The sequence below is a fragment of the Mucor mucedo genome, assembly GCF_025094135.1.
Source record: "Mucor mucedo strain NRRL 3635 chromosome Unknown EV154scaffold_71, whole genome shotgun sequence".
Classification (NCBI taxonomy): Eukaryota; Fungi; Mucoromycota; class Mucoromycetes; order Mucorales; family Mucoraceae; genus Mucor; species Mucor mucedo.
Genome location: NW_026252355.1, coordinates 112,501 through 135,516, shown reverse-complemented (window position 1 = coordinate 135,516; position 23,016 = coordinate 112,501). Strand labels below are relative to the sequence as shown.

Genomic DNA, 23,016 nt, shown 5'->3' with positions numbered 1-23,016 from the left:
TTAAAAAAACTTGCAACCTTGTCATAGTTTATTCCTACTTAATCATCATAGCTTTCGTGAAGAAGCTTGTTATTGGTAATGATTAGGAGTTATAAAGATAAGGGCACAAGGTCGTTGGAGTTGCATTCTTTTTTTTTTGTGAACAGTGATTGACTACCGAAAGAAGCAGAATCTAAACGGATTAATGTACATGCTGATTGTATATGATCACTAATGATATATTACTATAACAAGGAAGTATGTATAAAGAACAGGTAAAATATGAAGTTTTTTTTTTTTTTTTTTTTTTTTTGTTCATGTTTGAAAGTTCAAGAGTTTAAAAATGGGTAACACGGACGCTGTTTAGAATGCGCTCAGTGTACAAAGAACGTGAAAAATTCAGACAACCCTCCGCCATCTTTAGAGATACAATTAAGGTAAACCAAAGCGAGAAATACAAAAAAAAAAAATGCATTATGGAACAGTGCGCTTTTTTTGTTTCGTTTTTCGTTTCTGTATGTGTACGACAAGAATTAAGGGTCCTCTCCTTTCGCACGGTCATTTTTTTTTTCAGTAACCATATTGATGCAATTCCATTCTACCTAAGCATTTATACAAAGCTAAAAGGAGATCAAGGTTTGTATGGGATGACAGGTATCTCTACTAAAGACAATGCCACTGTGTTAGACCACAATACATTCTCTTGTTAAATTTAAAAATAAATACATAAGGATTGTGGTACTCTAGACCAAAGGAGATCGTGACACAGCAATAAAGACTATCCATTTGGTGAAACCCATCAACCTTAACAAACCAAAGATGTATAGTGTTAGTTACCAGAACTATGTTATGATTAATTCTTTTATTGTAATTATTAGAAAAGATTGAGAGCTCATATTAATATTTTTTTTTGTAATTTCTAAGCTTTGATATATGTATACGGTTCACTGGACAAGAAAAAAAAAAAGGCCTATTTGGTTGTTTCGGACTTCTTAAAGACCTTTCTAATCTTGTCACCATTATTTTCCATCCATTCATGAACACGGCAAGCGTACAAGTAACGGAATTTACCAAACGAATTCAAGCGATGCTTCTTCATGATGATAAACTTGTGTCTTCTTGTCAAAATTTGCTCGGCTGCCATATTACGTTCATCGACCATAGCGTATACACGATTGACACCGTGTTCCTCAGCAAAAGCCATAGCACGGTTAACCAAGAGAGTGGAGAAGCCACATGTTTGGGCATCTGTACGAACATATAAACGAGTGATGGTGGCAGTTCTGGGGACCTGCTTATTGGCAAAAATGATTTCCTTATCATTGACACGGCCTTGTTCCAACATGGCAGGTACAGGTAAATGTAAAAGTTCCAGGATAGCACATGTGAATTGTTTCCAAGGAACGGGTAACATGGTGCGTTGATCGAGGACATCTTCAGCATTGCTTGACAAACCCACCATGCCGCAAATCTCATCATCCAATGTCAAGACCCAGAAATGAGAAGGCATGTGCTCCTCGGGTGCCTTACGTACCTTATTACCGTCTGAATCCAATGTATAATTCAAGTAATATAATTCAGGGTCCTTTAAATCATTTGCAAGAGCTTCATCGATATAGTTTTGAAGTTCGATACGATCGGAGGTAACAAACAGAATGATGACGGACACGACAGCCCAGCAGAAGGTAATGAAGGCTCTGAAGAGGGTGTCATACCAACCGGAAAGTTCGACAATTCGAGTACTGACTGTCTTTGGCAAGACCAATAACAGAATTGTATAGACACCAAACCAAATAAACCAGGTGGCAGGAGACCAGATCTTACTACGCATGCTTTCAAAGACTAAGGGAGCAGAAGAGCTACGGAAAAGGTATTCCACTTCCTCATGATCACTTGCTTGATATGTTCGTAAAACAACTTTGGGTTTGTATTTTGGTGCTGTGGTGGCTGCTGTTGTTGCAGAGACCGGGGCTTGTTTCTTGTTGTTCTTGTTGGCCATATTCAAAGAAAGAAAATATATATATATAAAAAAAAAGAAAAGAGCACGAGAATATAATTCAGAAATTGAGTTTTTAAAAAAATGTCAGTCTTTAAAAAAAAGCATAATCCCAAAAAGAGTAGGAAATTCCATTTTGGGACTTGACACTTTAATTCGTAAGGCACACACACACACGTGAACCATGTATGAGGAAACACGCTCGTATTCTCTCCTACTCTCTCTCTCTTTTTCTATTGACACATTGCACGTATCTCTTTATTGACACATTACTTGACCAATCCTTTTCTCTGCTGTCATATTGCTTTCTCTATTTGACACTTTGCTTTTCATCCCCCTCACATAACACGGGACACATCTTTATTGACACATTGATTCCATCAGTGCAATGAATTCCTTGAATCTAATATAATCTATCATCGAAATTACAGTGCTTTTTTTTTTGTTTATTTTGTATATAAAAAGGTTGGCGCTGCTGTTGTATACAAAATGGGAACTTTTTAGGTGAGTGGATGGGTAGGTGGTGAATGGCATTTAGAAGCCTACGAAACAACATGCGTTAGTTTTTTTTCTTTTCTTTCTCTAATCAAAATTCCAAGTCTACGTACAGGGTAAAAAAAAAAGATAAAAACCTAATGACTGCTGCTACCCTTCTTGTTAAGAACAAAGTGTTCATAAGTACAGTAAGCAGCAAATGCAACAGTGGCAATACCAAGTCCAGGGAACATGGTTCTAAAGTTGGAACCCTTTGTGAAAACGGGAGACTTACGCCAGGCTTCACGCTTGGCCCAAGGATCGTGATAGACGGGTACCTTTCCTTGTGCTTCGGTATGACTTTTGCCTAACATTTGGTGAATAAAAAAGAGTGGGGGAGTTTGTTTTGCAGAGAAAAAAAAAGTGTTTGTTTTATTTTTCCTCACTGCTAAAAAAAATCTCCCCCAGAAAGCCTGGGCAAGGCGAGAAAGGGAAAGATGACGTCGTAACCCTCAACGAATTGAGCTTAAAAAAAATTCCTTGTTTGGCAAGCTCTAATGGCAAAGTTAAGACTTTGGTCTATCCAAATGCTTTTTACTCGACCGAGTATAAGCAGATGCTATTAAATCATCAACGAGATAAATTAGAATAACAATAGTAGTATGAACTTGTACATGATCCACAGATATCCTTGCATTATTAGGTTAGGCGCAGTCCATTGTCAAGCTATTTCTTGCAATTCCCGACCGAAACCAATCCATACAGCCTTATTCCCGAAACAGGCATATCTCTTTGTTACACTTGAATAGTGATATATAAAGAGAGAAAGCCCATCTCTCTATCTCTTTGTCTTTTTCTTCTCTTTTATCTAAAAAAAATGTCAGTTTCCAAAAGAGCTTCCGAATCGCTTTCATTGACATGTCCTATGTTTGGAGCCTTTAGTCAAACACTTAATAAAATGTATAATGCTGATACAAATCCAAATGGTGCTCTCAATTTAGGTGTTGCTCATAACGACCTTTTACAACAAAAGGTCTTTGAAAAGGTAAATTGAATCCGCGGGAGCCTAAATTTCACACACACACACACACGCACGCGTGCACAATGTTTATTCACACACACATATTATATATAAACATAGGCGAAAGCATGCCTTCAATTGACTCCCAATGTAAGCTTTTTCAATGTTTATTATAAACATCTACATACTTACACTTATATCGAAACAGGATTTGAATTACGGGCCATCGGAAGGAACGCAAGAACTGCGTCAACTCATGAAAGACTTCTTCACGCGTCATTTTCATCCTTACTACCCGATGAACTGGACAGATATATTTGTGCATACAGGTGCCGGTGCCTCTATCAATCAATTGTTCCTGTCTATTGGCGATCCTGGTGACTATTGTTTGATACCTACTCCCTTCTATGGCGCCTTTGAATATGATGTATCAGTCCATACTGGTATTCACATCCTCCCTGTCAATCTTCACAAGGAGCTACAAGACATGTCCATTGATCCTGATCAATTGGAGTCATATTACCAGGGCGCTACTTCCGAGGGTAAAAAAGTCACAAGCATGTTGATTACCAATCCTGAAAATCCCTTGGCAAAATGCTATTCGAAAAAAGACATTGAAACTATTTTGGCATTTGCTGATAGACATCATATTCATGTTGTCTTTGATGAGATTTATGCTTTATCTACCTACAGCCAGTTTCTTGACGAGAAAACCGAAGATCCATTTGTTTCTGTCTTGAGTCTGCCCTATAAGGAGTTGATTGATCCTGCCTTGGTTCATGTCATCTATGGTTTATCAAAGGATTTTGCTGTCAATGGCTTTCGTGTTGGGTATGTCGTTAACCAGTTTAATGGTCCTCTTAAACAAGCACTTCGTCGTAGTTCGTATGTATCACATGTATTAAATAGTTGGGTAGTACAATCTCTAACCCTTTTTTTCTTTCTTACACGCTATTAGAGCCTTTAGTTATTTGTCTACCATCACCGATAGATTACTGTGTAATATGTTTTCTGACACAAAGTGGATTGACGAGTAAGAACAAAGAATGATAAAACACTCAACGAAAAGACTGACTGGCATATGTTTATAGGTATTTATTGGAAAATAGACAGGCATTAGCAGCATCTTATACCAGAACCACCGAATTTTTGAAATCCGAGGGAATAGACTATATTGCAGCACAAGCCGGCCCCTTTTTACTGGTGGATATTCGTAATAAGCTAGTGTCTGCTACATCCGAATCAGATGATTTATTATGGGCCAAGATGTTGGATGGGGGAGTTTATTTAGCCAAAGGATCTGTCTTTTATATTGGGCAACCTGGCTTTTTTAGACTTACGTTTGCTTTACCTTGGGATGAATTGCATAAGGGCTTAACTCGGTTTATAAAAGCGCTTCAGTAAGAGTAATAAAATATTTCTTCTGCTAGCATTTTGGTTTGGATGGTTGATTCATCTCTCTCATATCTTGCAGATGTGTGTTGATCAAATTTGGCTTGTTCCAGAGCTTGCAGTTGTAAGAGCTTATCAATGACAGATTGTTTATCAAATTTGTTTGTCTCATTGATATGCACAGAGTCAAAGGAAATGTGTGTAGCATCTTGCTGAGGCTCATATTCAAAGTGGTCAATCATGCTCATGGCTTGTGTAATTTTTGAATATGTGTCATTGATTTCTTGCATCATTATCATCCTTTGAGAATTTGCTGTGTAGTGTATGTATGAGATCTTGTATGTGCATTCATATCATGAGATTTGCTTTTTTACCGTTATTCTCTAGATTCTTCTGTATCAAACCATCGGCAATGATACGACATGTTACTTTTTCAAGCATGGATATGATGTTCATTTCCAATCGAAGGACCCATTCATAGATATCACTTTTTTTCAAAAAAATTATATTAGACTACACTTACAAACTTGTTCTTCATGTTGTACTAACGCATATACATTGCGTTGATATTTCAGTTTGTTCATGACCATATTTTGATATTGAGCTCGCTGACAATACTCTCTCACCACCTTTCCACTTGCTTCATTCTGCAGTTTTATAAATTCTGTCATTTGAATATCTTCATTACGATTGTCGTCCATAATAAATAAAAATGATTAAGAGAGAAAGAGAGAAATGAAAATTTTATTTAATTTTATGATGTCATTGCAAAGTACTTTTGAGTAGCAGATAAAGCATGATATCTAACATCCGAGTCTTCGTGTGTCATTAATTCCATAACACGCTGCTTGGCACCCATGGTCTCTAAATACTTTTTACCGTCCTTTGCATTATATTTTACGTATTGTCCGACATCATGACATGCCACAGCCAATACAACAGGATTGATGGAAGCACTTAATAATCGTGCCAATTGTCTATAATACGTAATATGGGTTTTCATGCTTTTTTTTCCCCAGGAGAGTTTTCAAAGTTACCTTAATAGTCTCTGGTCATCCTCATTCAAGCGGTTCGCATTCTGCTTCCAAAAGTTTTCTGATAAATGAGAAGGACTCCATTGCAATCTACCCGTTTCAAGCTCAGATACATAGACCTCGAATGTACTATATGTATGTAACAACGCATCAGTTGGCAAATCACACACAGGGAGAGACACTTACCTGAGACTAGCAAAATTTTGTTGTAATTCGTTTTGTGTAAATGCGATATCATCTGCAATTTCAGAATCTGCCCACTTTCGAGTAGAAAGATGTTCACACAAAGGCAACAATTTAGCCACTAGCATGGCCGACATATTTTCCGCAGGTGCCTTTTCAATAAAATTCTTTTTTGTGTGTGTGTTTTAGTCAACATTTATAATCTTTGAGAGCACGATTTGAACACTCACTTACTCTAAAGGTAGCCATGATGACACGAATGACTTTTTCTTTGACAGCGGATTTGGCAAAATCGACCAAGGTGGTAATGACGTGACATTTTCGATCCAAGTGTTTGGCCACCTCGTCATCAAATGATAATAGCCAGATAGCAAAGGTCAATTCATAGACCTTTTGAGGCGCACTTGATTTTTTTAGGATGTTGACTAAGGAGTCGATGGCATGTGGCGTGTTCCAGAAGGTACGGCGATAGGCTGGAATATGAAATAAAGCATCCAAGATCTGGATATTTAAATCAATGACATGTTGTTGAGGGCTTTGTAACTGAAATGTCATCCATCGAAAGAACTCGTTGATATCAATATCCCGTTCATTGGTTGAACTAAGTGATACGCTTGTTTACTCTATTGTTTTTTTAATTGTTTGTTTTTATTTTTTATTGCTTACCAAATTAAGAGCGTCAAAACTTTACTGGATTGAATTCCGATAAATTCATCGCCGATACGTAAAGCCCTAAAAATTTTTAAAAAATAAAATGGTGAATGATAAATCAACTAGAGAAAAGAAGACAAGAGATATGACTTACTTGTGAAAGGGACCAAAGGGAAAATCTGAATCCTTCTTTCCAGCTTCATGAAACAAGGCAATTCTTTCTTCGTGATCTATGTCTAAAGTGTAAACAAAAACAACGATTGAAACCTCCCCCCCTTAAAATGTTTTACCATCCAACATATCATGTATTAAGACCAAGACTTTTTGAAGAGCATCTACTCTGGCTAATTTTTGCATTAATTCCAGATACAATGCAGCATAATACAATCCATGCTTTTTGTATAATAGAGATGAGTTTTAAATTAACGATCATCATGCTAAGGATAAAAATACCTCAGCCATAATAGGCACCAGGTCTTCTACAGATTGATTTTCTACATGTTTAATCATGGCTACTTCATCTTCTGTGATCAGTCCAGCCATCCTGTATTCCTACAAAATGCGCATCAATAAAGATGTGTGTCATCCGGAGAGTGAACCCACCTCCCAAGGTATATGCTGTGTGCGTATCTTGTCCAACATTTTATCCAAATAAGGATGCGATATGATGGTTATCTTTACATCCTGTACGAGCTCATTTCTTGCAAACAACACAGCATCAGATTCTCCTTCTACTTTTAGCGTATTATTACTCAACATTTGCTTTTTACTAAAAAAAGAGTGAAGAAGAAAAGAAAAGGAGCGCGTTAAACCATGAAACAAGCGGGAAAAGAAATATAAAGGAGTAAAATAACTGTCAGAGAAATTAAAAAAAAAAAAAATACGTCATGAGATTTATTTATTTATTATTATTAGGTGAGTCAAGTTTAAAAAAAAGAGGGGCGAGAGAAAAAGTCGTGTTGGATGTTACAGCAAATAAATAAAAAAAGAATTATGCAAGTGATTAGTTAGGATGAAAGAGGATTTAAAAAAAAAAAAATAGAGAGGTGATGGATAGGATTTTTTTTTATGCAGATGCAGTGACTACAGGAGTAGCTGTAACATTAGTGTTTTCTTCAATCGTGGTTTGAGCAACATCTTGTTCTACATCAGTCACAACAACAGCAGGGGTTTCTTCTTTGCTTGCCTTTTTACCAGTCTTTTTAGAGAATAATTCAGTCAAACGACCAAGAGGAGAAGAGGGACGTTGATGTGCTTCTTCTTCTAATAAACAGTTTATGTTAGTATATCACACGCCTTTTTTTTTAATTTATGCAATGGATTTACCTTCTGTTTGTTGTTCTGTAACCTCCTCAGCAACGGTAGTAGTAGTAGTATCAGCTTCAGCAACAACAGGTGTCGTAGCTTCTTCATCGCCTGCAGCAGCAGTAGTACTAACAGAAGCAGCAGCAGCAACAGCTTCTTGTTGCTTCTTGGATTTATTTCCACCTCCAAATAATTTGCTGATAAAGGATTGTCGCTTGTTAGTAGCGGAAGTAGTCAAGTTCGCTGCGGTTTGCTCAACTTCTTGAGTAGCACTGGTGACTTGTTGCTCAACATTTTCAGCAACCTCTGCAACTGCTTCCTTGACAGCAATTGTAGGGGATTCTGTTTCGGATCCGCCGGTGACATTCTCAGTCTCCATGGGTTGAAGGTGTTCAATTTGAGGTAACTCTGTGGCAATAACGGGAGCTTCAGCTTCAACAGCAACAGTCTCTTCATCGTTTACCTTGGGTGTAGACTATGATAGAAGAAGAGAGAATATTTAGAATACAGAGAGAAAAGATGAGCCAAATATGTGTTATATTACCTTTGATCTGGAAAAGAAACCGAAAGCCTTGGTAGGCTTCTTGACCTTTTCTTCGGTAGAAGAAGAAGGTGTAGTGGCAGCGGGCTCTTCAGTCAAGACAGCGACATCCTCCTTGATCTCCTCCTTCTTGGGAGACTTTCCGAAAGGATTAAAGATGGTACGACGCTTGGTGACAGTAGGTTTAGCAGCAACCTCTTCCGTGACAGGAGTAACCACAGCAACAGCAGCAGCAGCAGAATCAGCGGTTTCCTCTTCCTCCTCGGTTTCAGCAGAAACAGGGGCTTCCTTTTCTTCAAGGACAGGCTTTTCAACAATGGGATCCTCAGTGGGTGTAACCTCTGGTACACTAGTAGTGGGGACGACGGCAGGTGTTTCAGCAACGATAGGATTAATTTCAGCAGTGGTAGACATGATAAATTTTAAAAAGACAGAGAGATAGATCTAGAAGGAAAAAGAAAAGAAGGAAAGCCAAATAAAAAAAAAAGCAAGTATTTATATGTATTTGGATCCAAAATAAAAATAATAATAAAAACACACGAGGTGAACAAGTCAAAAGTGGGGTTTTAAAAAGGAGGGAAGGAAAGGGTTAGTATTAGGGGAGAAACAAAGCAAAGAAGATGGGTTACACAACTAGTAACATTAGTACAAAATGCATAGGTTCATTTTATACATTAAGAAATCAAGAACTTGTTTAATTTAGTATCAGTGTTTTATTGGAAGAGTGGGCGTGGTATTTATATAGATTATTTCAAAAAGTAACATAATAATAGCTGTCAATCTTCTTTTTTTTTTTATAGGGGATTGCCACATAAGAATGAAAACTAAAAAAGAAATGGCGTTGTTCAAGTCAGGATTCTGATAGATTATATGTATTGTATCATTCATACAGTGCATAATCAGCATTTTTTAAACAATAAAAAAAAAACTTATTTATAAACATGGCATTAACCTCTCTTGATTTATAAATCAAACAATAGTGCTGATTATCCTAATTTGGGTCCTATCAGTGTACGTCGTACGATATATTTTTAAATCTGTCAAAAAAATTAATTATCTTCAAGGTCCACCTTTTTTTAGCTCGAACTGATCTTTCCCATGTGCCGATAGCAAACTACCTCCTTTATTACTATTTTTTTTTCTGTGTATAAACTCACCCTATTTAAAAAAATGACCGTGATTTTTTAATCGTTTTCATTGTACTCACAAAAAAAAAAAAAAAATGCACGTGTATATAGGGGGGGTTGGGCAAAAGGAGTTTTTTTTTTTTTTTTGGTAGTATCTGATCTGCAATGCATTTTTGTCTAGATGGTAACTGGGCAGAAAAATAAAAAACACGTGATTTAAAATGAAAAGAGCCAAGTTATACAACTTACACCCGTCCCTCGGGACAGGTCAAAGCTGAAAAAAAAAAGGTGCCCGTACCTTTTGATCACAAGAGTAACATAATTGATCCTTGGTTACGTAGTGGAAAATATATTTTTTCTGGGGCGAATGTGCTTTGTACGTGGGTGTTTAAAAAAAAAGACTTGTCAAGTGATTTGAAAAGGTACAAGAAAAAAAGCTTGTAGTGCTCAGGTGAGTTATGTTTGTCAAAGAACACATAGTTCGTGTAAAAACAAGCTATTGGAGCTTGCTTTTTTTATTTAAAGGTCAAAGAAGGTCTTTCGTTTTTTTTATTTTTTTTTCATTCATCATCTTGTTCCATCTTTAATAAAAAAAAACTTTTTTTGCATTAAAGTAGGACGAGTCAAACACAAACAATTTCTGTGTGTGTTACCATGAAAACTAAAATAAAAGCGTATTAATCGATGGAATGACGGACTCATTGTTAAGATGCACCAAACAGAGATGCAGTCTAGTTGTTTGTCGTCAAATAAAACGCGGGATATGTACGCTTGATTATTACAAGTGTGTTGTTTGTATACACAAAGAGTGAGGACATCTGACTCCTCCCCTTCTCCCACAACAAAAGTCCTTTTTTGGTCAGAGAGTTTGGGGGTCTCTAATAAGCTTTTTTTTTTTTTTCCCCAGCTTTTTTTTTTAAAAAAGAAAGAATTGTAAATAACCTTTCTTTTACCAAAGAGAGTGATAAAATATAAATAAACTTTTCTTTACACAAACTGTAACTATGGATACTATGCATTTCCTTTCTTAAACTCTTTGCAATACTCATGGGACATCAAAAATTACATTTAAAGTCACCTTTCCTTTTAAATCACCGACTCCCATCTTTTTTTGATTTACCCCGCAATTCTGAATTGCCTTCCCCCTTTTTCTTCTACTTTACCCCGACCCTTTCTTTCTTTCCTTCTTTCTTTTTTTTTTTCACAGACAAAAAGAAATTTAAAGCAAAGAATAAAAATATGCCAATCATGGCAGCTCATAATGAACAACCTTCCAATTATTCATCTCCCACAAATAGCGTATTCTACAATACCAATTATTCCTCACCAGAATCTCCTACCACACATCATAGCAGGAAGCGAAAGCAACAACAGCAACAACAAGAGTTTCAACACTATGGGGATCAAAATCATCAACGGAATGGTGTCCTAGATAATCTATATCAATCCTATAACCAACCTTGGAATAATCATGCCAGCCAGCAAGAATTTATTGTGCCCATCTCTTCTTCCTCTACAACAACAACAAACTATCAGCAACATCATGAAGAGTCAAATCTAGCGTGGCATCGTACTACACCTCCTAGTCATGATTCATTTATTGTCTCCACCAATTATCAACAGCAGGATCCCTTCATTCATTCTACACTGCAAAAATCAAACAATGGCGGCGTGGGAGAAAACTCGGAAATTCATCACTTGCTCAATCTTGATCAACCATCATCCGCATTTCAATTTATTGACACTCATAAAGAAAACAATAATACGCGTACTTTACACCTCAATGACTTGGGTAACTCTCGATTGATGCAACAACATCAACCTTGGTCCGCTTCTCCTCAACAACCACAGACATACAATGGAGCAAATTCGCCAGGTTTCTTCACACCGGGCTTTTTAGAGTCTTTGCAGGAGGATGAGAATGAATCACCTCAAAGTTTCCCTTTTCATGTGTTACCATCCACAAGACATTGGAATCCTTCGCTGGATGATTCTAAATCCAACATTGAACCCGATTCTATTTTGGTAAAACGCATTTATTATGATGTTATAATGACAAAACTAAAAAATCCCCCATCATCTTGGGTGCTATTTAGACATCAGAAAGATCCCTAGTACCACAAGGCACAGATGTTCCAATTGCACTGTTTAATTCAGGGCCCTCATCACCTATTCCTTCCTCTTCATCCTCCCCCTCTCCTCCTCCTCCTCTGTCTTACAAGCTCTCTGAAGACATCTCCATCATTGATCATCGTCGTTCCATTCAAGCCGGTGTCATGAACGCTCGTTTATTGCAGCACGCTGTCAATGCGGCGAAAATGAAACCCATCATTCAAAACTACTTGCTGGGTGGAGCTGAGGAAAAGACGGTAGTGATCCTTACGAGTAAAGTTGCTCAAAAAAGTTATGGTACCGAAAAAAGGTACGACCCAAACACACGTTACACACATTATATAAAAGAAAGAAAAAAACTCACGCGCATATATAAAATAAAAACTTGCAGGTTTTTGTGTCCTCCTCCTACCGCTATTTTGGTTGGTTCCAGTTGGTGGACCGGTAGTATAGGTCAGCAAGAAATCGAAAATGCCAATGAGATTCTCAAAAGAGGTCAAGAAGAATTGAATCCTCCTAAATTAACTGTAAGTATTTCTGGTGAAACATCCACGCCTCAATCGGGCCAAATCGAATGGTATACTGTGTCTGGTGTTACCGTTGGACAAACTGGACATATAAAGTCACAACAACAGCAACAGCAACAGCAACAACAGCAGCAGTCCGCTTCTCAAAATACATTGCAGTCAGAACATCCTAGTCGTTTTCGTAGTAGTTCGGAGTCTCGTAGCAACAGTGTCGATTGGTATCATAATCATCGTCACGAACAGCTTTCTGCTGGTAAATGTGTTTCCAAACACTTGTACATCAATGACGCGGACGAAAAAAGAAAACGCGTCGAATGCTTGATTAAAATTCAAATGGCGAACGGTATTCAATTAGGAACATTGGCTTCCAAGGGAATAAAAGTCATTAGTAAACCATCAAAAAAGAGGCAAAGCGTGAAAAACATGGAACGTAAGTTTTAATTAGAAAAAAAAAAAAAAAGGGTCATGACCATCCCCCCCCCCTCCCACAATAGTTAAACTTTTTTTTTCTGTTCTAGTTTGCATTCATCATGGTACGACAGTATCTCTTTTTAACCGTATTCGTTCACAAACAGTTTCCACAAAATATTTGGGTGTTTCCACCGCAGGTTCAAGCTTTTCCTTCCCCGGTCAAATTAAACAGGACAACACACCTTTAGTAGCAGCAGCAGCAGCGGCAGCGGGGGAAGGTACTTGTTTTGTAGCTCGAACTACCTGTTGGGATCCGTTTGTGATTTGGGTTGTCGATACCACTAGAACACCTAGCGATGCTAAAGAAACCGATACACCTGAAGATTTTATTGGACGCAATGCAAGCTTTACTCGAACTATTCCTTACCCTCCACCACCTGCCATTGCATTAAAAAACAAGACGGGTCAACTGATCCCTATTCACTATAATCAACACGTCGTGTTACAATGTCTGACCACTGGTCTGGTGAGTCCAGTCATGATTATTCGGAAAGTAGACAAGGCCTCAACTGTGGTTGGTGGAGCTCAGAGCACAGATGATTTAAACTTGGTCGGTGGCGGCGAATATGGTGATGAAGTCTTGGGTGACCCTGTTTCTCAATTACACAAAGTTTCGCTTCAAATCGTACAGGATCCAGCCAATGCAAATCATCGTCAACAAGAGTATTATTCACGTCCTCCATCTTCTCCTCCTACTATGATGCCCAAATCATCTCATCCTGTCACTTATTTAGCTTGTCTTAATGATATGGTGGGTATGCACAAAACAACAGATCAGAGAAAACCCATCCATTCGCCTCCTCCTCCTCTTCCAACATCTTCTCATTCCACAAATACAAACTCTGTCATGAACTGGGATGTCTTGGATATGTTTGATATCACTTCTCAAGAAGAAAAAATTATTCGAAAACGACGTGTATCTGCTTCGGCTACTACCGCCGAACAGAATAATATGTTGATGATGCAGCAGCGATATAACCCTAACGATGATTTCTATTCATCCAATAATGCTCCCCCACCACCTACACCCATTCTGAATCCCAAATTCGAAAACTCTCGTAAATCCAGTGTGAGTAGCTCAGGAAGTGGAGGCCGGCGATCTTCTGTTGGTGCAGGCAGTAGTCAGTCGTTAGGTGCTTACTGGAGTGAAGATGTATCTGATGCCGCTGTTTGGACGATTGTAGGTACAGATTGCGCCACGTACACTTTTTCATGTCCTACTGCATTATCAGAAGACGCACCCGTCATTCATAACCCATTTCCTTACCTCACAAGTTTTACAAGTAAACCCACGAGTAAAGATGAAGAAATCATACTTTCCCTTCATGGTGAGAATTTCTCGCGTGATATTCAAGTGTGGTTTGGAGATCAAAAGGCTTTACAGACAGAGTATCGAAGTCGAGAGCTGCTCGTCTGTAAAGTGCCTTCAAGAATTGAACTGTCCGAGGCTAAAAAGTTGTACAATGAAATCCCTATTTTGCTGGTCAGAGGGGACGGTACGATATGTAAAACAAACAAATTCTATCCCTTGTAATCACTCTCTTCCTTTCTTCTTTTTTTTTTTTGCAAACTATTATGCTATTATGCTTTCTTTCTATTTATGCTTTCAGCCCTTCTTCCCCCGCACTCTCCTTCTCAATTGTTTTGAAAGATAACTATATATATACATACACACTTCTTATTATGCCATATATTATACACCCATTATCCTTCCTTTAACACTACCTCCCTTTTTTGTATTTACTAATAAAATAATAATTGATTTCTAAATTTTCCCAAAAAAGTAAATTTAGTCTGTCTCCTGGTTTATACTCATTTAAAGATACAATCAATGATAGGTGCAAAACCTTTTTGTACCTCCATATCTTAATAGAATGTATTTATTGAATTACTCATTGAAAAATATACTTTTGAAATTTTATTTCCTGAATAAATATTTCTAATGCTTTTGAGTGATACTCCAGGAATAGGGACTTTAATGGTGTTAATGAAGTGATGAGCCTTAGTTACTGGCTTTAGGGAAAGACTATGTATTTATTGGCTTCGCAACAAATTAATAACCCCATTTGGCTTAAAGACGATAATTACGTACAGTGCTATGAAGGAGCTTAGGATCAAAAGAATAACCGAAGAAGAATTCTTTTTTTTTGGGTAAATTTGTATTCTCTTTAAACAGTTTAAAAGCAGCAAATGCACCTTTTTATTACTGGAGATATGCCAGTTTGAAATAAATTTCCTGGTATTCTTAGCTCCGCCAAGAATATAAACCAGCTGTTTTTTTTGAAAAAAAAAAAAAAAAAAAAAAAGCGTAGACCAGACGACCAGCTCTTCTCGATTGTTGTCACATGTATCGGTTCCAGCAAATATAAAGTCAATCTTACGATCGTAAACTCAATTTAAGAAGCTATCCGTTACTGGTCTTTTAACCTTATAAATATAAGGGCAATTGATTTATATAGCAATGTCAGTGGGACGAGAGTTCCCCCACAAAGGCTGCTCTCCGCGCCACTATAATATCCCTATCCCTCGGCTAGGGCCGGATATGAAATTACCCAGATATGTTTAGCGAGACCAATAGACGTAGCTTTTTTCTCTTTAGAATCGTCCTGTGTTATAGACGACTACTTTGAAGAAATAATTCAATGTGATATAAGGAACGTGTTTTCCAACATGCTGTTCACCCTTATATTGGTCTCGATATTAAATTTAATTGTAATTCTTAATGATACTCCATTCAATTGTTGTCAGATACTTATATCAGTTGTTCAATTTCTAGATTTATTAGGTTTCTTTTTCTTTTTTGGAGTCAAGCCATTTGAAGACATTGGCATTGCTTGCAATATTTACAGCAAACGTATTTCTGTCGGGAGATATGAAGGACTTTAAAGACTTTGTTTTTGATAATTTTCTGTATTACACGGTAAGTATTTATATGGGAAAACACCGAAAAATCTTATTAATTGAACATGGTATAAGGAACAATTGTATCCCCATTATGAAATGATACGAAGAGATTCTCCCGGATGTCCAAAAGGTTTTGGAAATCAAACAAAGACTTTTTGGGGATACTATTATAAATGTTTTACGTTACCATTCTCGCTAGGAACAATTTTTTAAAAGGTAATTTAAATAAATCAACTGTAAAAACGCGGGTTTATTTTCTATTCAGGTTGATACAATTACATCGACTGATAAAGAAAAGTCTAAAGATCATCATATTGACATTGGATCAGTTATTCGTATATAAAAAGCTAATATCGCTTCGATAAATTAACTTGAGCCTGTACAATTGTCTTGATGTTAATGTCAATTAATTTATTCCACATAGGTACTACGATGAAGAAAACTATGGTTTTTACTGGAGTATAACTTTTTGAAACCTTATTTGCAAGAAAGAACGCCAGACAGTCTTCTAAGGAACACTGTTCCAGGCAACCGGAGTAAACTTAATTTCAACATCACTAACCTCAATCCTTTAAATACTTATTATTGTCTCTTGTCATCAAACAATTTTGCAACCACAAACAGAAATGGAAGACTTTTTATTTACTGAAACTTGTCTGCCTGCCTTTCAAACTGACTTGACGTGCTATCCCCTCTTAAACGTCAATAGCGTTCAATCAGGTCAAGTACAAAATATATCCATTTACCTTTGGTGGTGGCAGACGATCTGAAATCTTCTGATATAATGTGGGCTACTGTGTTTTCTTATTATTTTCAGAATCCCTCTCAAAAAGATTGAATTTAGCGAAAGAGTCTGATGTAGTTTTTTTTTTTATTCCAGAAATTCAACATTATTTGTGATTTGAGAAAAATAACGATAAAAAACAAGTAATTAAGATTAATAGTGCTTGTAGATAGGTTTTCTTTTAATATTCTTAGTTTTTACAAACCGAATCCCTTCTACATTATGGTGGAATGAAGGTATTTAAAAGTTATTGGGATCTGTGGATAAGCGGCATCTAATTATTATTAAAGGTACTATTGGATGGTAGGATACATGTCCGATGGTGCCTTAAATTTAAGCAGTCAGTGCTTTTATGATTGGATTGATTCATAAGCAATGATTTGTTCTAATTGTTCTATCAGAATTGAGAGGACGACAGTTCTCAGAAATTTTAAAAGTCAGTTCTGAGTTAAAAAGCTGTAACTCAGAGTTTACTTGATGTTATTTTCTTTAGAATATTCTTTGGTATTTGAGTCTTTCATGTGGGATCGATGATTATTCATTATATAATAAGTGTATTTAACACAAATTTTAACGAAAAAAAAAGGAATTGTCGATGTACAGATCGGATGATACATTTCATTGATAACAGAAGACCTTCAAAAAAGCTGGCCTAATATTCCTGTGATAGAAAACTCAGGGTTTACACCACTAGAGTATCGACACGTGTTTGATTTTTATACTATTTTATTTGAGGTTACAGATCAATATAAAAGACAAAATAGTTTTTCAAAATATAATAACAGGTTTAAAAAAAACGTGTAACTATATATTTTTTTTTACAAAGTACAGACTGGCCTGTGCGAGATTTATAGTTTTACAAAAGACAAATGTGACCCTACCTGACAGAGGATCCTTTTGTTCTTCTTGTAAATATGTCTCAAGAGGTTATTTAAATTAAAAAGTAAGCACAACTTCGAACTACTCATATCCTATACTATGACTATACATGGCCGTACTAGCATATCGCCCGTGGATTTCTAGGTTTTAGTTTAAGCTAAAATTTAATATTTTTGCTTTTTTTTTAAAAAAAAGGAATCCTTTGTTGTCTAGCCTTTTGATTATAGTATCGTTGCTTCAATAGAATTAATAAACGTTGTTTTGAAGAAAGTAGAAAAAAAGAGAATAAATCTTGTGCATAAATTCCTCTTTATTTAAAGTCTAAAAATAATAATAAAACTGGTTTAAGTCAGAACGAAATAATTAATTATTTGATTTATCACATAATATGGCGTCTTTTCATGCAAGGAAGGAGTAATTCCGCTTTAGGTAAACCTGCAGCAACGTTTTAATGAATCACTTCAATATCTCTGAATGATCATAATAAAAAAGCATCACGACATGAAAAAAGTGTTTTATTCTTTTCAGTATTTGTAAACAATTGAATAATTTGCCATTTTTAAGGTTCTTTCTTAGCCTTAAAAATGCACTGATGCTTTTTATTGATGACAATTTTTTCGGTTATAAATAATTGCAAAGAATAATGTGCTATTTTGGTGCTGGTAATGAGCCCAATCATACACATTTTCCAAAAATCTTTCGCCCTAACACTTTTATGTCGGTCTTATCTGAACTTGGTTCGCATTAATGTCTTTTATTAACGTTGTGTCATTATTATATATATCCCTACGTGTAGGTTTTACCAATTTCGTGTACCTGTAACTGATTTAAAAACCAAACATATTTTTGGTGTAATCACGTTTTTTTTTACAAAAGGTGGCAAAAAATATATCTTGATACTTAAGGATTTCCTAGGTTTTTTAATAATGAAGTCTCTTCCAGGATTGATCAATCTGCTCGTATTTACCGCTCCTTTCTTACTCTTGATTCACATAGTTCTTTAATTACTCGAGACTTTTAGATTTACAACGGTGTTGCCAATAATGTTATGATTTGCTGCCATGCACGATAGCATAATTACACTTTTTTTTAAATAAATATATTTTCACTTTTTTTTTTTTTTGCCTTTTTTTGTAATTGATTCATGACATATTCCGTTTAATTTCTAGTTTTGTCTGATTATCCTTGTTTATTTTTACTATCAGCTCATCTCCTTACAAAAAACCCGACGTATCGATACCTTTCGTCATACAATAATCGTACTAGTAGCATAAGAAACATGATCTATACTATTCATCCAGTGCTAGATGCAAAATTGTGTTTCATATACGTTTAGATGTTTTATTTACCAGAATTTACTACGAGCATCCGTTTTGATAAATGTAATGCCTGATGAGACTACGAGTTAAAGCACAAATGTTGTAGAGTAATCCAAATTGTACTAAGTCTATACCAATGGGTCAATACGCAATGCTATATATTAAATTTAAAATCATTCATTACGTCCTATTTGTTTACATATATTGCAGGTAATTATAGATTATTCACACACTCGAATCACTAAAAAATCAAAATAAAAAAATAAAAAAATAACTGAGCTAAATTCTTGACACGAGATTTTTTTTTCCGGCTTGGGCTTTACATGTACCTTTCCGCTGAAAATACTTTTGGTCTTGAAATTTATAACCTTAATGTAAAACAAAAAGGGTATGGTACGTATGATTTTCAACTTTACCTGCTTTTTGTTTGCAGTAAATATGCAGATAGCGGAAAGATATATAGATATCTCAAGTAATTTCTCTCCTCCTGTTGCCCGTATGACGCAACTGTTACATTTAGTAGTGTCATGAGCAAGAGCATAGAGACGGAAGTGCAATTTTCTATTTATGTTTAAAATAATTTACAAAAAAAAAAAAAAAAAAAAATTGAAAAAAAAATGAGAAAAATAAAAAAAATATAGAAAAATGAAAAATACCGTTTTGAATTAAACAAATATGAAACTTGTGGAATGTACCTTTGCTTATATACTTTTTACTCATATCTAAACATTGATGCGTTTCTTTTGTTCACTGACGAGTGTTTGTCAAGGATTCTCTAATCATATAAATGTGGTCATAATAACTTTAAATAGCTAAAATTACAAGAGCGCACAATCTCTTAGTTTTTTTTTTTTTGTTAAAATAGCTATTAGTGGATCGATATCGTGGATTGTATGTTACACGGCTAACTAGAATATTCTATGCGACATATCCTGGAACCGATACAGCGGCTGGAGTATGGAGACAACGGAATGTAGCTAAAAAGTAGCTTTGAGCCAATAAAAAACTCAAAAGGTACCGCGCTATTGGAGTTATACACTATTTTCATAAATTTTTCGTGCACGCTTAGAATAAAACTTCAATCAGCGACGGAATAAATAATCGCTTAAAAATTAATTAATTTTCCATGCATAGTTTACAAACGAAATGAACGAAAGAGAAATATATCTGTTATCATTAAATGGGTATACTGCTAAAAGTAGAAGAACAATTTTTCATCATATTGAAGGACCCGAATAAGTGCACTATTGTATGCGTATAATATGACTTTAATTTAATGTCACTTCATCCAAAAGACTAACCTGCTCGAGCTTGCTCTTGAAAATTGAACGATTGGGTTTAAACCAAATAATTATTGTCTTCTTTTTAGGCCTATTTTGATACGCACAAACGAGAAAAACTTGATATTGTTGTTATTCACCCATAAGGGAAGCGAGGGGTAGCAACCCCCCCCCCTTTAGATGTGTTGCGTTACCAAGAGTAAATTAAATGCCACTACCTCGTCATGAACGACACAGTTATTGGTAACAAACGTATAAGTGGATAAATATATGGATGTACCAGACTTCCTTCCTTACCTGACACCCTGAAACGGTAACCTGTTTTTTTTTGTCAAACTACAAACAAAATACCTAAAAACGCTCAGACAAGTACTTGGTATTTAGAGTTTTACTTGAAATAAAGTTTTATTTCATTGTATGTATTAGGGGTATTTCAACCAATTTTTATTTTACTTTGAATAACACAATTATTTTCCGTTTGCTTTCGTATAATTTCTGGGCAATCCGAATTTTTCTATAATGAATATGAGGTATGTACCTTCTTGCAAAAGATATATATATAAAATGAAAGCTAGAAAAAGTGTATTTATTACTGCTTCATGCGAATTTCATTGTTCTTTGTTTTTCTCCCCCTTTTTTTTTCAACGAATTATTTTAAAGTCAGAAATGAACAATGAAATCTTATATAAATAGTTGGTAAAAAAGTTTACCTCAATCCTTACTCAATTTTTATTTTTCTCTTTCTTTATTATTTTACGTATAACTATCTTTATTCTCAAATTCATAACACTTTGTACGTAAAAGGTAAATATTGTAACAACCAATCCAAAAATGAGTGACATTTATCTAACATGTTAATATAGCAAACTTCTTACTTCAAATAACTGCCCTTTTTTTTTACCAGCATGGACTCTGATAGATCCTTGTCTGGTACGCCGGGTACACCTGGAAGCAATATGAGCACATCTAGCTCTTTGGCTCCTGGCGATCGTATTATATCTGTTAAATCCTCTATTGATGGTATTGGTTGGGACCCAGAGCGACGTGAAAGGCTCGAAGAATATGTAGTGACAGTCCACAACATCACTACACACGCATACTCACTCTCAAAGTACATTTTTTTGCGTGCCATTCAAGAAGATGAGAACTTTGATATCAGGCGATGTATCAATCGTGATTTTTTTGCAGAGGTCTGGCTCAAACTGACTCGGTATGCACGAGGAAGGGCTGGCGGAAGAACTGCGGCGACTCGTGCATTCATTGACACTTATCTTGATGACTATTTGGAGGTCACTGGTTTTGTTCCACCAGATTTCCGTTATGGTCAGCAAGCATCTTTAATCGAAGGAGCAAAGATCTTTACATCTTATAGCAACAATGTTCAGATGCGTTTGGGAAGTCATCTTAGACAAGCTGTTAATCATCTACTTCGTATTCGACAAAGAAAAGCCGAATTAATTGCTTATAGAAGACGTGAAGGATTAATTGATGCACTGATAAAATCTGAAGTATACAGAGAAATAACTGAGCCGGCGACAAGATTCAAGGAACTTATAGCTAGAAGGTTACCTCAAGATTTTGTATTGGACGGAGAGCAGTTCGGGGACCCTATCTACAATAACGCTCTTGAAATTCTTCGCCCTGTCCTTACCAGTTATCCCGTTGACTACCGGTTTCGTGGAAATAGCATTTATTTTGATTCCAAAGCAAGACCAGTTGAACATATGCGGGCTTTTTACGAACTGGCTTTATTATTTATTGATATAGAATTACCTGTGTTTAATTGCTTCCCATTACGCCGCTCTTGGATTCCTTGCTACACAACCATCGATTCAAAAATTCTTTGTCAAAATATTCTTGGTCGTCGGTGGACTAATCGTCAAGATAAGATAGCACTTTGGCGTGAAGTAATTAACCTAAACTCGGATGCACTCAAACACCAAGAAAATGGCGAGCTCCAGTTTAGAGGAACTATTCAAACGGATGGAGTAGGTGTAACTGTGATCAAGAAAAGAATGGATCGTGAAAGCAGATATACTGCTCGTTTTGCTGTTGTGGTTGAATCAATTCAGTACATTTCACAAGAGATTGCTCAAGAAACTGTTGGAAGATGTGTTACAATTGATCCTGGACGAAGAGATTTGCTATTCTGTGTGCATGAAAACTCAACCGCAAACAATCCAAACAAGTTTCGATTTACCAAACAGTACCAAGACAAGTTTGAAAAGATCAAAAAATACCGTAGAATCCGTGAAGCTGTGAAACCCGCTAGAGTAGCAGCCGCTGAAAGGCTTTTGGTTAATTATGATTCCTTGAATAGAGATGAATTTGAACAGTATCTTGAAAACAGGTCCAATATGACAGGCATTATCCAAAACCACTATGTCAACTTCCGAACCAACCATCGTACTGCTCATCCCTTGCACAGAAAATTGCGGCTATCTGCCTATATTAGAAGACAGCAAGGAAACGAGGATCTTATTTCAAAACTAGATGAACAGTTTGGTGTCGAAGCTGTTTATGTTATGGGTAACTGGTCTTCTCCTAATGCAAGATTTCATGAGCCGGTCCGAGGCCTTGGATTCCGTCGGTTGCTTCAAAAAGCTGGTAAAAGGGTGTACTTGATTGATGAATTTAGAACAAGTCAGTGCTGCCCAGCTTGTGAACGTAGAAGTCTTGAAACGTTTCGGATGGTGGATAACCCGCGCCCTCATAGACGAAGAGCAAATCCTCGTGTAATCAGACATGGTCTCTTAAGGTATGTTGATTTTACATGTTAATAATTTCTTCATCTAATAATTTTTTTTGTTGTTCTTGTGACAGATGTACAAATCAAAATTGTAGAGCCGTGACTAATAACACAAATAGGATTGTTCCTCGTCTATGGAATCGTGATATGGCTGCTTGCTTGAACATGGTTGATATTGTTCGATCACTTCGTGCTGGAAATGGCATTCCCCCAAGATTTCGACGTGGAGAGGTTCCCCAGAACCAACGGAGAAGAGCAAGAACCCAAAATGAACAAGCAAACATTAGA

At 36.2% G+C, this 23,016-nt stretch overlaps 7 protein-coding genes across 7 annotated transcripts in view; 3 read left to right on the top strand and 4 right to left on the bottom strand.

Annotated features, from left to right (window-relative positions):
• Positions 1 to 657: 657 nt before the first annotated feature.
• EV154DRAFT_514911 (uncharacterized protein) lies at positions 658 to 2,065 on the bottom strand. Its single transcript, XM_051602195.1, has one exon. It carries the CDS (start codon positions 1,976 to 1,978, stop codon positions 950 to 952), a length of 1,029 nt encoding a protein of 342 aa, XP_051455789.1. The 5' UTR covers positions 1,979 to 2,065; the 3' UTR covers positions 658 to 949.
• Positions 2,066 to 2,607: 542 nt separating this feature from the next.
• EV154DRAFT_544560 (NADH-ubiquinone oxidoreductase B12 subunit family-domain-containing protein) lies at positions 2,608 to 2,823 on the bottom strand (the record flags this gene model as incomplete). Its single annotated transcript, XM_051604607.1, has 1 exon — positions 2,608 to 2,823. One exon carries the CDS (start codon positions 2,821 to 2,823, stop codon positions 2,608 to 2,610), a length of 216 nt encoding a protein of 71 aa, XP_051455788.1.
• Positions 2,824 to 3,310: 487 nt separating this feature from the next.
• EV154DRAFT_446352 (pyridoxal phosphate-dependent transferase) lies at positions 3,311 to 5,005 on the top strand. Its single transcript, XM_051597104.1, has 5 exons — positions 3,311 to 3,494; positions 3,591 to 3,620; positions 3,679 to 4,355; positions 4,429 to 4,503; positions 4,562 to 5,005. Exons 1-5 carry the CDS (start codon positions 3,327 to 3,329, stop codon positions 4,872 to 4,874), a joined length of 1,263 nt encoding a protein of 420 aa, XP_051455787.1. The 5' UTR covers positions 3,311 to 3,326; the 3' UTR covers positions 4,875 to 5,005.
• A 573-nt stretch (positions 5,006 to 5,578) lies between these two features.
• EV154DRAFT_514907 (ATPase, V1 complex, subunit H) lies at positions 5,579 to 7,554 on the bottom strand. Its single transcript, XM_051602194.1, has 9 exons — positions 7,334 to 7,554; positions 7,184 to 7,282; positions 7,021 to 7,123; positions 6,885 to 6,960; positions 6,746 to 6,811; positions 6,314 to 6,680; positions 6,083 to 6,246; positions 5,900 to 6,025; positions 5,579 to 5,839 (listed from the first exon to the last, which is right to left on the bottom strand). The coding sequence occupies exons 1-9, from the start codon at positions 7,487 to 7,489 to the stop codon at positions 5,617 to 5,619; spliced, it is 1,380 nt and encodes a 459-aa protein (XP_051455786.1). The 5' UTR covers positions 7,490 to 7,554; the 3' UTR covers positions 5,579 to 5,616.
• A 57-nt stretch (positions 7,555 to 7,611) lies between these two features.
• On the bottom strand, positions 7,612 to 9,058 carry EV154DRAFT_514904 (uncharacterized protein). Its single transcript, XM_051602193.1, has 3 exons — positions 8,580 to 9,058; positions 8,057 to 8,510; positions 7,612 to 7,993 (listed from the first exon to the last, which is right to left on the bottom strand). The coding sequence occupies exons 1-3, from the start codon at positions 8,988 to 8,990 to the stop codon at positions 7,797 to 7,799; spliced, it is 1,062 nt and encodes a 353-aa protein (XP_051455785.1). The 5' UTR covers positions 8,991 to 9,058; the 3' UTR covers positions 7,612 to 7,796.
• Positions 9,059 to 10,951: 1,893 nt separating this feature from the next.
• EV154DRAFT_565467 (uncharacterized protein) lies at positions 10,952 to 14,347 on the top strand (the record flags this gene model as incomplete). Its single annotated transcript, XM_051605902.1, has 4 exons — positions 10,952 to 11,728; positions 11,800 to 12,125; positions 12,207 to 12,772; positions 12,861 to 14,347. 4 exons carry the CDS (start codon positions 10,952 to 10,954, stop codon positions 14,345 to 14,347), a joined length of 3,156 nt encoding a protein of 1,051 aa, XP_051455784.1.
• A 6,531-nt stretch (positions 14,348 to 20,878) lies between these two features.
• Positions 20,879 to 23,016, top strand: part of EV154DRAFT_553131 (uncharacterized protein) — a gene marked incomplete at its 3' end in the record, with an annotated part of 2,162 nt that continues 24 nt past the window's right edge. The window contains exons 1-2 of the mRNA XM_051605108.1: positions 20,879 to 22,737; positions 22,824 to 23,016. The exon at positions 22,824 to 23,016 is cut by the window's right edge and continues 24 nt beyond it. Of these exons, the coding sequence (XP_051455783.1) occupies positions 20,885 to 22,737; positions 22,824 to 23,016 (2,046 nt within the window). The 5' untranslated portion in view covers positions 20,879 to 20,884. The remainder of the gene's footprint in view (positions 22,738 to 22,823) is intronic.

Bases quoted from the DNA above. Each gene is read 5' to 3' on its own strand.
- EV154DRAFT_514911 (XM_051602195.1), bottom strand. From the start codon at position 1,978: ATGGCCAACAAGAACAACAAGAAACAAGCCCCGGTCTCTGCAACAACA.
- EV154DRAFT_446352 (XM_051597104.1), top strand. From the start codon at position 3,327: ATGTCAGTTTCCAAAAGAGCTTCCGAATCGCTTTCATTGACATGTCCT. The intron at 3,621-3,678 runs GTAAGCTTTTTC...ATATCGAAACAG, and splicing joins GCCTTCAATTGACTCCCAAT to GATTTGAATTACGGGCCATC. The intron at 4,504-4,561 runs GTAAGAACAAAG...ATATGTTTATAG, and splicing joins GACACAAAGTGGATTGACGA to GTATTTATTGGAAAATAGAC.
- EV154DRAFT_514907 (XM_051602194.1), bottom strand. From the start codon at position 7,489: ATGTTGAGTAATAATACGCTAAAAGTAGAAGGAGAATCTGATGCTGTG. The intron at 6,026-6,082 runs GTAAGTGTCTCT...ACATACATATAG, and splicing joins CAAAATTTTGCTAGTCTCAG to TACATTCGAGGTCTATGTAT. The intron at 5,840-5,899 runs GTAACTTTGAAA...TACGTATTATAG, and splicing joins GATGACCAGAGACTATTAAG to ACAATTGGCACGATTATTAA.
- EV154DRAFT_514904 (XM_051602193.1), bottom strand. From the start codon at position 8,990: ATGTCTACCACTGCTGAAATTAATCCTATCGTTGCTGAAACACCTGCC. The intron at 8,511-8,579 runs GTAATATAACAC...CTTCTATCATAG, and splicing joins GTTTCTTTTCCAGATCAAAG to TCTACACCCAAGGTAAACGA. The intron at 7,994-8,056 runs GTAAATCCATTG...ACTGTTTATTAG, and splicing joins TACAGAACAACAAACAGAAG to AAGAAGAAGCACATCAACGT.